The following is a 15,997-nucleotide window of genomic DNA, read 5'->3' as shown; positions in this document are numbered from 1 at the left end:
TGTATGTATTAATATTTCCGCACGTAAAGTAAAAAGTCTTGCTTGCTTATCAACTGTTCGTGCGCCTATATTTACCTAACTCAAAAGTAATGAGCACCAAGCAGTCGATTCCTCTGAATAAAGCTCTCTCCTTATACTAAAACTAGTTGGCGTTCCTTTTGATAGTGTCCGTTGTTCTCTGTGTACGTGCTTTAGAGCGTGTGCCTCTGATCTTTCTTTCTTTGCATTTCTGCTATTTCCCTGCGTTATTGTGATTCACTTATTTCGATGTATGTGTACTTTTACGCCAAAACGTGGCCATAGGAAAAAATTAGTCCGGTTTTACTGTCGTTTATATTACACACGAAAATCAAGCGAAATACTGCCTTTGTATTAGCAAATAGGGCGATGTGAGCGTACTGGATCTTGTTTGGTAAGTTGGGAAAACACAGTGTCTTCATTTTGATGTAAAACAAATAAGTAGGCAAACTTTTTGAATTTTCTTGAAGTATAAAGTATGCAGAAAAGGGGGTTTTTAGCCGAATTCCGATTACGCAGTCATGTTTATATATGTATGCATATACATATACACATGTGTACATATGTACACTGGCACTTAAAATAACAGCAATATAAAATAGACTTTGTATGATGGCATGTTACCATAAAATATTTGTAAATCAACTTGTGGTCAGTTCTACTTTTAAATACAACATGTATGTATGTATACTGGCTATGCAACGTTTTTTAACAAACATATGAAACATGCTTTTCTATGGACATACATATATGTATGTATGTATGTGCTACATATGAATATTCCTTGAGTTTATATGCATCCGTTCGCCAAAAGGTATGCAAGCAATTCAGTAATAAAATGCTATTGGCGCAAACACAGGAACGTCTGGTTGTTTTCTTAATATTATAATTTTTGAAACATATTTAATCACATAAATATGTATAAGATTAAACTGATATCCCAAATTTATTTATTTTCATTTTTGTTGTAACTTTATTACTTAAACTTATATTTTACAAAATGAGTGGTACAAAGGATTTGAAACACACATTTGAACTAACGCATGCATTCGAGGAAGGAGCCACACGACGACTTATGTCTATGTATGTGTCGACTAAGTAAAAAGGAATACAAATAAAACGCGTCCCTCCTTGGGGCTACATTTCCGTCATACCACGAGGGTGTTGTTGGTGCACTTCTGTGCACCCTTGCAGAGAATATATTGATTTCAGTCAGAAGTTTGGGTCATTTGCCTCCTCATATAATGCATATATATTTTTGATCAGTATCAACAGCAGAGTGCATAGAGCCGTATCCGTCTGGCCTTCTGTCCGACCGTCGCAAGGTAGTCGCTCAGTTTTAAAGCTAGATACATATAAAGAAACTTTTGAAAAAGTCTTAAATGCAGATTGGATCGGCCCAGATCGAACAACTATATCAAATGGCTGCCCTAGGAATAATCGAAAAAAAATGGATAAGAATCCGGCAAATAACCCATCAGGTATTATAAAATGTAGGAGCCCTTTTTTTATCTTTTTTAAATGTTACCATATTGTATATATTATATATAATTTATTTGAATACATTACTTAAACTTTAAAACTTATACGTCATGATGGACGTTTTAGGTGAAAAAGAAGTGTACTTTTAGGCTGACAGATTCAATGCATTGCTGGTATACATTTAAGACATCAGTAACCAAACCAATTCAAATTCGCCATAGTATGTTAAGCCTTACTTCAGAAAAAATATCTTAAAAGTTCACTCACCTTTTAATAGTCAACGAAAAGATACCTTATGCTAAGAATCCGTACCAGTAAAAATATCAGTAATAATGTCTTTTGAAATACCTTCCTATACTTAAAATATTTTTTTGGTCTGTCTGCAATTTAACTTTATTCATAACCAACAATGGGTTCAGACAGCAAAATACGTTACTAGTCTGGGTGTAGTTGTAGTATACACATTTTGTCTTTTAGCCGTCGAGTTGTAGACCGAGTTCTCGCAAGCGGTAAACTCATTGCATTGAATGCTAGACCTGAATGTTGGGTGCAGATACATTTTGCATTGTGAAAAACATTTTGCATTGGCCGGTAGCTGCCAACGCTCCGCTCCAAATTTTGAAGGAAATTGGAAAAGGATTGGTCCGACAGAGGCCACACCTTTGGTAAAGTTGTGAAGTCAATGTTGGATTGTCATAATGCATCATCAATTTAAAAATTAACTCAAAACAATTGCTCGCTTTTTGATAGGATCACAAATCTTTAATGTGGCACACGGGCTGCACTTACACATTGGCTTATTTGGGTGGGGCAGAGGATGGGCACTCCTTTTTGTTTTAAAGAACGCGGAATGTTGATACTTCACTTGATTAACACGTGAACCGCTAGTTTGCTTTTTAAAATATAAATACCATAAAATTAAAATATTAAACTTAAGTGATTTTTGAGTACCTAACTTTGCCAAAAAAGACATTATACCCAGCACGAGTACAATTATGTTTGCATCTATTGCAAGGCCCGATTGTAAATCAGTAAGCACGGCCATCAGCCTTTGGTGGCTGCTGGTCTAATCTTGCTTTCCAAGTTTTGTTGTGGATCGTGTACTGCCTTTGCCTGCCTTTTGCAGGGCTGTCACTAGGTTCACGAATTCGCTCCATATGTTTCACATCAACGGATTTGGCTGGTGGGTCTGGTTGCATTATTATTGAGCCGGCTAAGGCTCAGGCAAAGTTACACACTTCAATTTCATCTTAAGATGTGAACGCACGACGTCCCCATAAGAAAATTTAGAGACAACGAATAGTAACGGACTTTGTGAAATCTCGATTATAAAGATTCGGGTTATAAAAAAAGGAATATAGTTTGCTATGACATGTTTTAAGGGTTCTGTATACACCAAGCGAAAAGAAATTCGCTTACTATAAGAGTTTCAGAATGCAGAGCAAAAATTGTATAGTGTAGGTGGGCAGAGTTGACTGTGGTGTAATACTGTGCTCGGCTAATTTCGATTCGTTATAGTTAGAAATACCGACTCGACGCTTTTGTAATGCATTAATAGTCAAGGCAGCTTTCGTGTTGTGTGCATTTGGAAAGCAAAGCAAATTGGCCAGAGGCACCCTTAACCCGGATGACTTTCCTCTGCCCATGCTTCAAAACCACCCATCGAGTTTAGGTATTTCACGAACTTGAACTGGTTGGACCACTGGATGTACAGGAGAGGGAAACGGGGGCGTGTAACGCTATTTATTCGAGACGTCGCCCTTGCATATATGTAGAAGGAAGTAAGTGCCACTGCATATTGAAGGATGTTCTGCCAAGTACCGGTTATACACATCTCTTCCGCATTGCAACGGCCTCGGCGAATCGCAATCCTCCGAAGCTTAGGCAATAAGAGGCCTGCTAGTTCCCCGTTGGCGAAACGGCCTTGGGGTAATAAGCTTTTGCTTGCTGAAATTATAAAGGTAGCACCGCTGCGGCTGCAAGGTGTTGTGAAGTGAAGTACTGCTACAGTTTCAAATCCGGTTTATTCAACTTACAATGCTGTTCGTTGTTTCTTAACTTTGAGCTACAAGTGTGACAATATTATTAAATGAACCACAAAACCGGCTTTGTACAAATCGGCTGATTTGAAAACTAATACGAACTCATTTCTTAATAGGTATAGCATATCTCATGACTTTTTGTAATTATTTTCATTAAGTAATTAAGCTGTAGAAAAATTAATCAATCATTAAACGAGTATCAAGACTAACATGGTTTAATTGTTAGGAGTTTTAAAAGTCTACGCATAATATGTTTCCTAAAATTTATGAAATAGTTTAATAGTTTATCGTTAATTGCCGAAATCAGTTCTTTAACTATTTGCCACGTCAAACAGAACAAAATTAAAAGTCAATCCGATCACAGCAAAAACGTAAGGCGAGTCTCTGCGCCAGATCATGCAAAAATACAACAACTTGCTTCCAACTAAGGCGTGGCCCGCGGTTCCGGTAATAGCAGCCTGACGGCTGTTCTACTCGCCACCATTTACGCTGCGCTTGATCTGTACAATAAGATTGCTTAAGGTGCCACGCCCCTTCTCTTCAGTTCCTACCCCAAACGTTGGAGAACGGGAAGGTCAAGCTATTACCAGCAATCTAAACTGCCTTTTGTAGTGTCGTTTTTAATGACAAAAGTGCAAAAAAATAAAATTAGAAGGGTCTAGTAGTTAGTTTAAAGCTATGTGTCCCGAATTCTGGATTTCGTTTTCCTAAAACTGAATTCCTAATAGGTTACGACTCTTATTAATATGTTTTCAATGCTAAAGAGCTTAACAAATTGATGAAAAAAGTAAATCTAATCATTTTGATTCGCAGGTGTGACTGCATACTTGTCCATTTTCGTTATAATTGAAACATACATAATTAATTTTTATATCATTAGAAAGGCAAACTGTATGCGTTGCCCAAAAGTGGACTCATTTAACACATAATACTTTCAAAATGCTTGCCTCAAGACCCAAAAAAAGATTGTGCGCGAAGGAATTTCATGACAATCGAACGGATTTTGCTTATCATTGAGTTTGAGGCTGGAATAAATTGGACTACAAGTAGCCAAAGTGGAATTGTATGAACAAGGGCAAGTCGATTAATGTAGTCTGGCATGTCCCAAACACCTAAAACAAAAATTGCCATACACAAAAAGTCACCAAGAGATATGCGTTTAAAAATGATACTAATGATGATCAGGTCTCCGCAGTGTTTACAATTTTCCAGGCATTTTTGATTTGTCACTCACTTCATTAATAAATTTAATGCGCTACATTTCGTAAAAATATATGATTTAATTAAGTTTTTAACGGCAATGACTTTTTCAATTAACGGAACCATTGTATTTTTTCTTTTCCATTTATTAATCAAGAGTTAAGCACAATGTTCAAATATTTCAAGTATACCGAAAAATGAAGGCTCTGACCGATTCGAATTGCATGTGTAAGCAAAGATACGTGTTTACTTGTGGGCTTACTACTTTATCGAAACACAATAGCCATGTTTTGAGGGCCAACAATTTGGCAGTCATTTTCGACTAAGCTTTTTTCTAACTAAATCAACTTGCAGAAAGTCAATGCGTGCTAACCGTTGATCGTATTTGGGCAGGTTTCATATAGATATATAAAATGAGTTTGTCCAATCGTCTGTGTTACCAAAAAAGTAGAAATAAACACCTTTCTGTAAGCAAATTGCATTCGCCACGGTTACGGTTACTGAGTCATAGGCCATTCCATTCTATCACCTATTACCGAGAGAAAGAATTTGCTTTTCCTTAGCAATACGAATTTATCAGTTAGATCATAAGGGCCTTAAATAACTCGTAGCGGCTCAACTATAAAAATTATATAACTTCTTAAACAAAGTAAAAAATATTCAACGCCACAATACGCTTCGCTCTCCACTCACCTAAAAAATCGTGTGAAACACAATCCAGCCAGGAAAAAAAATTAATAAATAAAAAATTAGATTAATTCGCATGCCTTGCTCAAACCATCAGGTTGAATCGCCGTTCACCAGAACCCCTTTACTTCAGCTGCTGTTTTACAGCTTTTGCTTGGCTTTGGTTGGCTGCTTTGGCCTAGTTCTTGGTCGTTGCCGTGTTTTCAACTCGGTTTTACTTTCAATTCTATAGCTCGGAATTGCCCACGTTGGACAATAGCTAGAGTAAAGCAATGTGTGGGGCATGGCAATTGAATTTATCAAGGGCAATTTAGCTGGGAGGTATTAATTTTAAAAGTGATTGAGAGGTCTTCCTTCGATCCCATGAATTAAGTCCCAGCCCATGTTGAAGATGTAGGCATTTTTTAATTCAAACACCGTAATCCACTATACAAGCGATCAAGAAACCTGCTGCCTAAAATAAAATGTAGCGAAAAAGGTAACAATATTTCACAATCGCCTTGGTAAATAGTTTCCCAGCCAGGCCGCCTTCGTTGGCCAGAGGGTGGATATTGTTGGAGTTTCAGAAAAACAATCAACAAAGCCCGCTCGTAGACGGCTTGAAAATGATCGTGGGCTGTGGATGAAATTCTCAGCGAAATAATGGAATACAGTAAGAATATAGGTCTGGTCTACATTTTTGATAACTAGAAATAAGAAAAACGTATAAACGTATATATAGTATAAGAAAAACGTAGCAACTGCAATGGCACAAGCGTTACGTTTACTCTTACTTTCAAAAGCTTAAGAGATACAAACGTGTCCGAGCGGTTGCAACAACAACTCTAACAGTCTGTTATTGTAAAGTAACAGTCGGGTCGAAGCGTGGCTCAGACCAAGCTTGGCCCAAAAGCCTGGCTTCGAAACTTGGTTGGCTGGCTGGCTGAGCTTGCCGAGACTTGAGACTCGAGTCTCGAGACACTCACTCTGCACAGTCGCGCTGTATAGTTGCTTCGATTAGGACGTGTGGTTCGCTTAAGCGCACGGTAAGCAGAGACGCCGAGGGTCACCCGAACTCCCGAACTTGTCAGACTGATTGCATTAAGCCACCGCCAATTTTGGGGCACTTAATTGCCAATTGATTTGGTAAACGCGTTGAAATAAAAGCTAAGACCTCGTTTAACTGAACATTGCAATCGGCCGAAAATATAACATTTGTAGAAAGCAGCTTCAACTGCATTTTGCAGTTTAGCCGAAGAGCTCAAGCGTGTGTGTCGGTGGTAAGCTAACTTTGCGTTAAAAAGAAAGTTTTCGCTGAATATATGTATATACAAACATCAACAAACAAAATAAAAACGTGCAAGTTTTGTTTTATTTTGTTTCGCATTTTCCTCTCCGCGCTTCAGACTAGCTCTACATAGTTTTCCAATATGGAGGTGTCCGCGAATACCGTACGGGAAATCTAAATCAAACGCCGATCTTTAATTCGATCTCTTTGCATTTTGGTCCAGCAATCTTTTCCATGGAAACTACAAAACAAACGGCGGTCACTACAGAGTCTCACGTGAAAACTAAAAACTGAAAAACCGAACTAAAAACCGCTTGCCAAAAAGCAATGGAGAAAAACTAAGTGTTGTAATCTGTAAACGTGTGTGTGAGCTATGCATCGTCGCGTTGGCTAAAGCCAAACGAAAGCTCGAATAATAGGGGCAGAAACTAAATCTGCTTGCAACAATACAAACACGTCCTAACAAAGTGCAGTCACAGCCACAAAGCCGCAGTCGCGGCATAAACCAGACACACCATTAAGAAAATTGTAACACAAGGCTCAAAAAATCTAAATTGAAAAATTGCGACACTGCCTTCTTAGTTATTTAGCAATTGTATTCAACAAAACAGAGGTTTTCTCAACGGCAACTGCCTCCGTCACTGGTGCGGTGGCTGCTGCAGTTCAGTTCCCCCACGTCCCGCGCTACCAACCGCTTTTTTTATCCGGCAAGCTCGGGTATTGGTATTTTAAATTCTGTGAACTAACCCCAAAACGAAACTGAACCAACCACATCAAGAAAAATTTACAGTTACAGTTACGACGACGCGCCATACCTGCAATATGAAGTATTCAACAGGTCGACGAAACATTCTGTGCCTGCTGGGATTGTGCTTACTGCTTTTTAAAACAGGTGAGTAATGCCCACTTGAGTGGAGAACACTCTGGTTGCTATACAAATGGAGGCAAAAACTTTAAAGAGCATGGGTTCCAGCAAAGGGCTTCAACACTCTACCCACTAGTCCTAGAAGAGTTGGTACTTAACCAGACCTTAAGACAAGCAGATTGAAGGGATTTGCACAAGCATTATTTTTCTTTTAATTCGCTCATTACAATACCAAAGACGAAAGTATTCAAGTTAAGTAGAGTTACTATATATGTATGCCATGCCATAAATATGCTTTATTGCCTTGATCTTTTCTGAGTATATAGGCCCACATGTCCCAACTGCTCTCGGTCTTTTAAAACAAAGAGCCAAAGAAATTTTACATGAATCCTACGGCGCCTTTTAAAAATTATTTTGTTTGCATTCTTCACTATGAATTTTGTCTTACCTCAATCAGATTCGGGACTTTGTGATGGAAATATGATGTTCCGCAAATAAAGGAAAACTTGTTTTTACTCTGTTCCGGCTGCCTTGTTCGATCATACAATAGTCTAATGTCAAATTCAATCACCGTTGAAGAAGTCAAACCACCAGCTGTTAGGCACTTGTGTTGAGATCTATTGTCGCTACTCCGGCTAAAAGTTAAACGAGTTTCTTGCCATGTCCAAAAATGTTTATTTATTTGAAGCCACTCATATAGCTGCGAAATATGTTAAGATATATACAAAGTAAGAGTATTTACATTAGAGGATAGCTAATTAGGTATGTAGGTAAATACATGATCATGATATATGATCAACTGCTCTATTTACCAGCGAACAATAACATAATCAAACATTTCGACCATAACAAGCCTTACCGTGTCCAACTATTGGTCAGCTGGGCCGTCCACTCAACATACTGCTGGGTAATGGTAATGGTAATGGAATTATGTAAGTTATGCCAATCAGCCAGCAGCCAACCAGCCAGCTTATGACACAGATATTAATTGCATACAGCTCGCTGACTCGAATGAATAGGTTCGCTAAGTGAGTGAGTGTATCGGTGTAACCGAGCAAATTGTGGCTATAATAACTGTTCATAATTTTCAAAACAGTTGACTTAATTGTTTATCCATTTTTTATGAATCATATGTATGCAAAATTTGACAAAAAAAAATATAAACTACAAAAATGGTTAAGATTACGTGGTAAGGATTGACACTATAAAACATTATAATAATATCTTAGCTTAGTATTACAAAAATGAAGTTTTCAAATCTTCTTCATACCGTGATCGCCTGTCCGTCCGTCCGTTTTTACGCAAAGTGGTCTCTCAGTTTTTAAGCTATCTGCTATACCGGATCGGCCGTTAATACTTCTGAGAATATACATATATTCTTTACATGAGCACTATTGTGTCCTTCAAAGCGTTGCAACTCTGACTGAAGTCAATGTATCCTCCGCAAGGGTATAAAGTCTTTTGCATGACTTGGTTTAGGAATAGCGGCAACACTTTCCATTTTGATGAACTTTGTCTAGCTACATTTTGGAGTGTTTTTTTAAGCCAAGCGAAAATACATTTGGGTAAAACCTCAGATATGCCGCCACGGAAATATTTTCATGCGTAATTGCGAGGAAATGTTCACCGTAAGTGTTGAAGCATTTAATGTGCTACTGGTTTAATGCGAAAGTCGATGGATAAAAGAAAAAGGTACGCGGCGGACGAGGCCAATGGCGAAAGTTGAACATTTGCAAGAACATTTGTTTAAGCGTGTGTTTAATGAATACTGTAACAAAGGGGGTCCAATCATAATTCAGTTTCAATGCCAGTTAGACCATTAGTATGGTGATCACGCCTCGGCCTAATCATTTCGTCTCTTTTTAGCCGTTTATTACCGCAGGCAGTGTCAATGCTTACCGTGCGAAAGTTTTGGCGCACGCGGAAGATCGTCATTAAATTACTTGGCTAGGTCTTTGACTGTAACCTGAACACTTTATACGAGCATGTACGAGCACTGGCATGGCGCAACTTTGTTTTGCATGCACAACAGTGCACTTTCGCTTTCAAGCAGTATTCCAACGAGTCTGAGGCAAGCTTGAATAAATTTGCGCACAGCAATGGTAATCCCTGGATGTCGAAAGGCTCCAGATAATTTGCGTTGAATTGGACGTTGAAATTGTTGTCGGCACAGTACGAGGAGTACCAATAGACCACCAAACGGCAAACACCCAACTTCTCCTAACTTCTACGCTTGCTTTACAAGCTTGTTGTTAATGGTGCTGCTCACCTTGAAATGCATACGCATTACAGTTGAAAATTATATTTGCTACGGAATGGGCAATCTATTAAAACATTGCGTTAACCCGACGACGTCCATATCCGTAGCCCATGTAAATAGGGCTCTTGACGTCTCTATGCACCGTATCGTGAAATTAAATGGGGCTCAACGCAGCTGCTCCACTTAACACTCTTACACCTACTTTGTTACGACAACGTAACTCTCTTTTTCCACTGAAAAAAACTGCTTTGGTAGTAGAATGCATGAGTTATACTGCGTCTAAATTTTAATAGGTACATACCCTTGCTACCCTACAGCTACGCCTATATTAAGTGATAGATAAGTCGATATAGCCATGTCCGTTCGTCCGTTTGTACGCAAACTGGTCTCACAGTTTTAAAGCTATCTGCATGCGACTTTCTCAAAAGTCTTTTTTCCATTGTTGGTATCTATGCCGGAACAGATCACTATATCATAAAGCTGGCGGTTTTGGAAAAGAAATCATAGTTTGTTTTCTTTTTAATATATTTACTGCAATAGTTTATTAGCTTATTCTTGTCGAAGCTAGTTATGATTGTTTTAGGCGTGCTTCACATTAAACTCGCGCAAAATTCCCATAATTTGTATTAAGATTTCACTGATACTTTAAGGATTTTTTAACAACAGAAATATTTCCTAAATCCCTGGTGACATGCCTCGACCTTATTGACTCGTTCTACAGAACTCAATGGTGATTGTTTTGCTTGGCGATCGATGGTCCGGTACAAGGTTTGCTTATGTCAGTTGTGGCTTTTTCATTGTCTCCTTTGTGGGTATAAACTGGATTTTGCAGATGTTGAATGCAACGACCTTGACGCGATTGCCGTTGGGGATTCCGTTTTCGTTGATGTGTTTTGAGTTTGTTTCGTAGACCACGGCTTGGTAAATTTAAGTCGGAATTAAGGCTAAAGGCTCCCAAGGGCAAGCTGCACCAGGTCAGCTGCTCTTCTCTGTTAAACACTCGGAGACGCAACTTCTTCATTTATCATATATTTTGCGGCACCGCAAAATGCTGCGCTGTTCACCTTTCACTTTCACCAGCCCCAATATGACTCCAATGCGTAGTGTGTTCGCTTTAATAACGGTTGACGGCATCATAGTGACAAGATGTTGGTCGCTACGGTGCGATTATGTGAGCCTATCGATTAGCGTTGCCCAACGATTGCATAATCACACTCATCTGTGTCGTTAGAGCATCATTAAGTGCTCGGCTTCAAAAGTAATACTTTGCAGGACAGTTGAACCCATTACGGACATTTCTGTGAAACTAGAGCACCCATTTGTTACTGCAAAAGATAAAGCGCATGGCTGCGGATTGTTATTCGACTACCGCGAGAGCAGTGCATTTTAATTTCGTCCTCGCATTTGTAAATAGTTAAACACAAAACGCACTATTTCTTGGGTATTTACGTTTCTCTGCTATTTGTAGTGTGGATAATTTTTGTGTGGATTTTGTCTCCTTGGCGAATTTTACTCTCGTGTACCACGGCTCAATGCACCGCTTTTAGCAAACTCGCCACACCACCATTTCAATTTTTTCAATGTCACTTAGCAGGCACTTGAAGAAAGCAACAGGTTTTTTTATATGTATAAAACGAATAGTTTGATGACATTTTTTGGAAAAGTTTGTTTTTTGATTTCAGGTAAAATTCAATTATAGATGGGTTGGTACGGCTATCAGGGGCAAAGCTCTGCTCAATACAGCTCTGATGGAGTATTTTGCACTTAAGCTAGCAAACGATAAATTACATGATAAAGTCAATGAACTATATTTCACCCGCCTGAGAGAGTTATATCAACTCAACTACTTCTTAGACAGTAGTTGGGAAACCGATACGGACACAAATCCTAATTCTATAAGGTCCAATTAAATCAGCTTCAACTACTTTTCTAGAGGCAGCTCCAATTGTTTTACAAAAAGTTGACATTTAAGCCACAATCGGCTAATTTGCATGGTCACGCTGCCGTCACCCATGAGCTGCTGCACTCGCAATTGCTCAGGGTGTGGTCCAGTAAGCCCCATTTAGCGTGGGAAAACGTTTCTCTACGAGTAACGGCTATAAAAATAATAAATATGTAAAAAATAATTAAATTTCAAGTGTTTAAATATGAACTCCAGTTTGTTTGTTGAATGTATATTAGAAATATTAAGCGATCATCCGACTAGGGCATAAAAAGGTTTCAATCGTAACTTACACGAAAGTGCCATAAATTTATTATGACCCTGCCCAAAGGCGTCGCATAAATAGCAAGACGACATCGCGTAGGACTTGATAACAATGTACTTCATTCCCAGCTATTTTTTTCCATGCCCGACAGGCGATGCGGATTGGAAACTGTGTGCTGCGTACAGCCCTGCCTTGTATTTTATGAGATGTTTTTGGTCTGATTGCGTGCGAGCAATATTTCTTTGGTCTCCGAAGTGACAGCGTTATGTCCTGGTACTCCACAGCAAGCACGAGGCGCATTATTTATTTATGTGACACCGATAACCTATGTATACACTTTGTCTACACCTAAGAACCAACAATGACATGTTTGGGCTGATGTGGGCTATATTTCAACATGCATTTAAGAAAACTATGTTTTTATTCAATGGTTTATTATTTACTTAGTTAGCCTGCTAGCTTTTTAGTGACTAATGAAAACGAATAAGCCTTGAATTCTGTTGTCTGATCTTAACGAAAAACACACGAACGATTAAATCTTTTACAAAGCGGTATAGCCAGGTACCGAATATTAAATTCGCATAATTTATAGGAGGTTAACTTTAAAGCTGGTGGATAGAATCAATCGAGAAAACCGGATAGAAATATCCCATAATTTAAGTATATGCTAAAAAAGAACTTACGTCGGATCATCGAAAATTCCCAATAAAGGCAGCAGGTGATGTGTACAAATGAAACATAGTAAGCTGTTGCCCAAAGACGATAGATTAATATGCGTCATCTAATCAACATTTGTCTTGACGATCAGGAGAAGAGCAACACCAACAGATCACGTCCTTCAGCAGACATAAGATTGCGTTTGGTAGGCTTAAATATTTGTTGATATATTTTATATATGTGGCTCTTAAAATTCCTTTGTTAATTTCTTCAAGATTTTCGTGTTTATTTTTTCTTTCGTTTTGATTATTTGTGGCTTGACTTTGACTCATGGCTATATAATCATTGCCTTCACAGTGTTTGTACTGCCAATTAGACATCTTGATTAAAAGCAGTTAATTAAGCTTTGTCGTACCGAACGCGAACGCACGCAGACTCAACTGCCTCACAACACGCAGACACCACAATTTATTAGGTTAATGTCTTTTGTAGGAGCTCTCCGGTTCCAATGCTCTTTAAATCTAAACATATCGGAGCACTTATCTTGAATTCTTGGGCTTTTAGGGTTACCTTGTCGTGAATGTTCCTCCGAGTACGCTTCTTAAAAAAAAATACAAATAATATTTAATGTTTAATTGCAACTACTAAAAGCGTTTTCGGATTTTTAAAACCCTAGCAGTTAAGCAAATGATACTTTCCTCCTCAGTGTCATGGCCACCAGCATTTACCATCTCGTAACATCACCATCGCACCCAGTCACCAGGTGCTGTTAAAATGCCACTTTATCGCTTTGCTTGTTTTCGCTTTTCAATATTTGTTCGTTTTCCGTGCATGTTTGTTGCTAGTATATGTACTAGTGATGCAGCTTTTACTGACTACTTTTTCCTTCCGAACGTGGCGCATCGGTTCAAGTTCAACGACATGGAGTACAAGGTGGCGATTCTGTCGGCAAGTTGACATTTTCCAGAGCCGAAACATTTAACCAGTTGTTTCCCAGAAGGGAATATGTTTGAGAATGTAGCATTTAAATACTGGGACTCCTCGTTTAATGGCTAATATTCGTGTACTAATTCCGTCCAAAAAAAGCATGTTGGTATGATTGATCATCATTTTGTTAGTTAAAAGTATGTAAATAATGAATTCAGGAATGCAATCGTTTTTTAGATTCATATTTACTCTTTGGCTACAAAAGGTGAAGGTCACCTGAAGCTGTTAGCGAAGATTTTTGTGCTGACACAGCACTAATGTAAATCATCGTGGATTGCCTGTTCGTCAGATTGATTCGCTTTTTGTTTCTCTTAACTGGTGGTCGGATTAATATTTTTAATTATAGTACATAGTGGCAGTTCACCCTCAGTAGCACAAGAAGCTGAACAAGCCCTGCACAAGCCGAGACAAGTGCTCTGCTCATTACCATATTTAGCCGTTGAATGAAGACCTAGCCTTGGCACCGTTTCGTCACAAAAAGAAAACCTAGTCTGGCTCCCGCTACCAAAACACAGATAGAATCGAGAACAATCACCAAAGAATACATGAAACCAGAACGATCTGACTGAGGGATATGTTTCCTTTTACCAACTATATACGCCTGCAAGCATATAGTTGGTAAAGTTGGTGCAGCGAAGGTGAGCAAAAATAATGGCATTTAGACAGACAGCTTAGTCTTGCTCGCAAGTACTCGGTGGAAAAGAGCAATGCAGCTGCAGCTGGCTGTGAACTGTTTTAACGACATTGTGGAGACCTGGTTTTAATTGGTTCGCATTATTTGTAAACCACGAGCCAGTTCTAACAAGTTAGGTAGAGCGGGCACTCCCTCGAGCTTCTTACTTAGCTTTGCTTGGGAGCATACACGTTAAGCTGGAACTGACTGCACAGCCTTGCAAGCAATTGATTATAGGTATGTCTCAATTCAGCAAATTTGCCATAATCAAATATAATTCCGATTGAAGCTGCATGTGTTAGTGTTGCTGCTAGGCAAAATGTCGAGTCGACCCTAACATCTTGATTTATATACCCTTGCAGTAATTATGTATGTACAAAACTGCTGTTTATCGAATAAAAGCAGTTTGTGATAAAAGAAAGATTATGTACAATATGGTTTTTTTTCTAAACTTAAAAAAGTTCAAAACTAAGAGATTACTTTTCGTAGAAACGGATATAGCTAAAACGGACTGAAATCACAATAGTCAAAGGCAGATTTATAAGTAAGAAAACAATAAAAAAATTGAAAATCCAATCTGATGAACTCAATTATTTCCAGCTCCATTTGATTTTATTAGCCAGATGTAATTCTACTCGACTCGACATTGTTCTTTTTTTGCTGCTATAATTGTTTGCGTTGTCTCAAAAAGCGTATTTTCATTGTATTGTTTGGCTAAGCCCAGACCAGACCAGACGCCGACGCAGGTCTACATAGAAACCATAATGGCTCTAGCTTTTTATTCATAAGCTGCACATAGGCGGTTGTTAGGTTCTCTTGCGCAACAAGCAGTCGCGAAGCTGCCATTTATAGACCGCAGCAGATGGCAGACACGCCAGGGCGTTAAGTGACCCTGAATTAGTTTCTAGCCCGAGTTTTAAGCACTGATGTAGTATTGTAATTGTGGCTTTTACTTTTCGTTTTATAGGCAAATAGTCTTAAATGCATCGTAATACAGAACGTAAATTAATCGTTATTGCGCTGCAAAACTATTTAAATGTTATGCTGCGAATCATGGAAGTAAGGCGAATTCCGATAGGTTGTTGGAGGTATGCTGCTAAAGGTATGGTATATTTTTCTGTACTGAGCCCGAAAAGTTTATAGCTTTTGAGGCACACCCAAAATGTGCCTAGACCAGACAAACACATAAGCCGGCACGACGTTCACTTTTAGATTGTAATCCCAAGTCACCAGCCTAGGAATACTGTCATTGCATTTGTATTTGGCACAAGCATTTGCTGTGTCTGTGTTCTGTTGCTATAATTTGTTAATCAAATTAACCTTTTTTTTATCGGAACATTTTCACATCATATGTGAAAATATAGGGCATTGTATATAGAATATAGAGCATATTAGGAATAAGAATAAAAACACCTTTGATCTAAACTTAAATCGGTGAATAGATGTCTTTGGGGCTTTATAAACTGATCGTATATAGCAACTACTTTTCGTTAGCAAAACGTCTTGGCCCCAATGTTCCAGCATGGGATGGGCTGGACAAGGCTGGGTGTGGCGAATTCGTTTGTTTTCCACACCGGAGGCCTTCGAGTGGTGGCCTTTTCGTTGCTATATATTAACTGAGGAGCTAGGAAAATTCAAAAGCTGACGGGTAT

General features: G+C 38.7%; 1 protein-coding gene across 9 annotated transcripts in view; it reads left to right on the top strand.

The window, feature by feature from the left end:
- Nucleotides 1-6,373: 6,373 nt before the first annotated feature.
- LOC122611404 (protein rad9) overlaps nucleotides 6,374-15,997 on the top strand; it is a 29,858-nt gene continuing 20,234 nt past the window's right edge. For 2 of the 9 annotated variants that reach the window (XM_043784457.1, XM_043784454.1), the window contains exons 1-2: nucleotides 6,374-6,454; nucleotides 7,487-7,588. In XM_043784457.1, coding sequence (XP_043640392.1) covers nucleotides 7,519-7,588 — 70 coding nt within the window. In that variant the 5' untranslated portion in view covers nucleotides 6,374-6,454; nucleotides 7,487-7,518. Of the gene's footprint in view, nucleotides 6,689-7,486; nucleotides 7,589-15,997 lie in introns of all 9 variants that reach the window. The other 7 variants (XM_043784451.1, XM_043784449.1, XM_043784453.1 and 4 more) reach the window with 6 other exon arrangements.

Source organism: Drosophila teissieri, chromosome 2L (assembly GCF_016746235.2).
Source record: "Drosophila teissieri strain GT53w chromosome 2L, Prin_Dtei_1.1, whole genome shotgun sequence".
Classification (NCBI taxonomy): domain Eukaryota; kingdom Metazoa; phylum Arthropoda; class Insecta; order Diptera; family Drosophilidae; genus Drosophila; species Drosophila teissieri.
This window is presented reverse-complemented; position numbering and strand designations above follow the sequence as displayed.